Source organism: Rhincodon typus, unplaced genomic scaffold (genome assembly GCF_021869965.1).
Source record: "Rhincodon typus isolate 14 unplaced genomic scaffold, sRhiTyp1.1 hic_rhity00004090, whole genome shotgun sequence".
NCBI classification, from domain to species: Eukaryota; Metazoa; Chordata; class Chondrichthyes; order Orectolobiformes; family Rhincodontidae; genus Rhincodon; species Rhincodon typus.
In genome coordinates, this window is record NW_025969728.1 from 1,150 (window position 1) to 1,736 (window position 587).

The 587-nt window shown below is 51.3% G+C and overlaps 1 protein-coding gene across 1 annotated transcript in view; it reads left to right on the plus strand.

Moving 5' to 3' along the window:
• Nucleotides 1-239: 239 nt before the first annotated feature.
• The window catches only part of LOC109926266 (plectin-like), a gene marked incomplete at its 3' end in the record, with an annotated part of 10,751 nt that continues 10,403 nt past the window's right edge, over nt 240-587 (plus strand). Inside the window, exon 1 of the mRNA XM_048593821.1 lies at nt 240-585. Within this exon, the coding sequence (XP_048449778.1) occupies nt 323-585 (263 nt within the window). The remainder of the gene's footprint in view (nt 586-587) is intronic.

A 587-nucleotide genomic window follows, 5' to 3' on the forward strand; every position in this document is an offset into this window, starting at 1 on the left:
GTGTGTGTGTGTGTGTGTGTGTGTGTATGAATGAGAGTGTGTGTGTGAGAGTGAGTGTGTGTGTGATAGTGGGAGGAACTCTGTGGGTGGATCTCTGCTCCAGCACTGTGTACCATCCTCATCTCTCCACAACCCACTCTCGTGACCCTCGAGTAGCCTCTGTTGACCAGTGTCATTCTGTCTCTCTCTCTCTCTGTCTCACACTGCTGTTAATTGGTGTCTTTCTGGTCTTTAGGGAATGCGAGCAGAGGTCAGTAATAACCAACAAATCTTCAATAACCTGGAGAGTGAGCTGAGCAAAGCCAAAGCAGTGAATGAGCGAATGATTCGCAGTCACAGTGAGAGGGACGTGGACCTGGATCGATACCACGAGAGTATCCAGCAACTCCTCGAGCACTGGCAGGGAATCCAGGGCCAGATCGATACCCGATCCCGGGAACTTGACCAACTGGGACGACACCTCACCTACTACCGCGACGCTTACGATTGGCTGATCCAGTGGATTCGGGAAACTAAAGAACGTCAGGAGAAGATCCAGGCTGTACCAATCAGAGACAGCAGCAGCTTGAAGCAACAACTGCAACAGG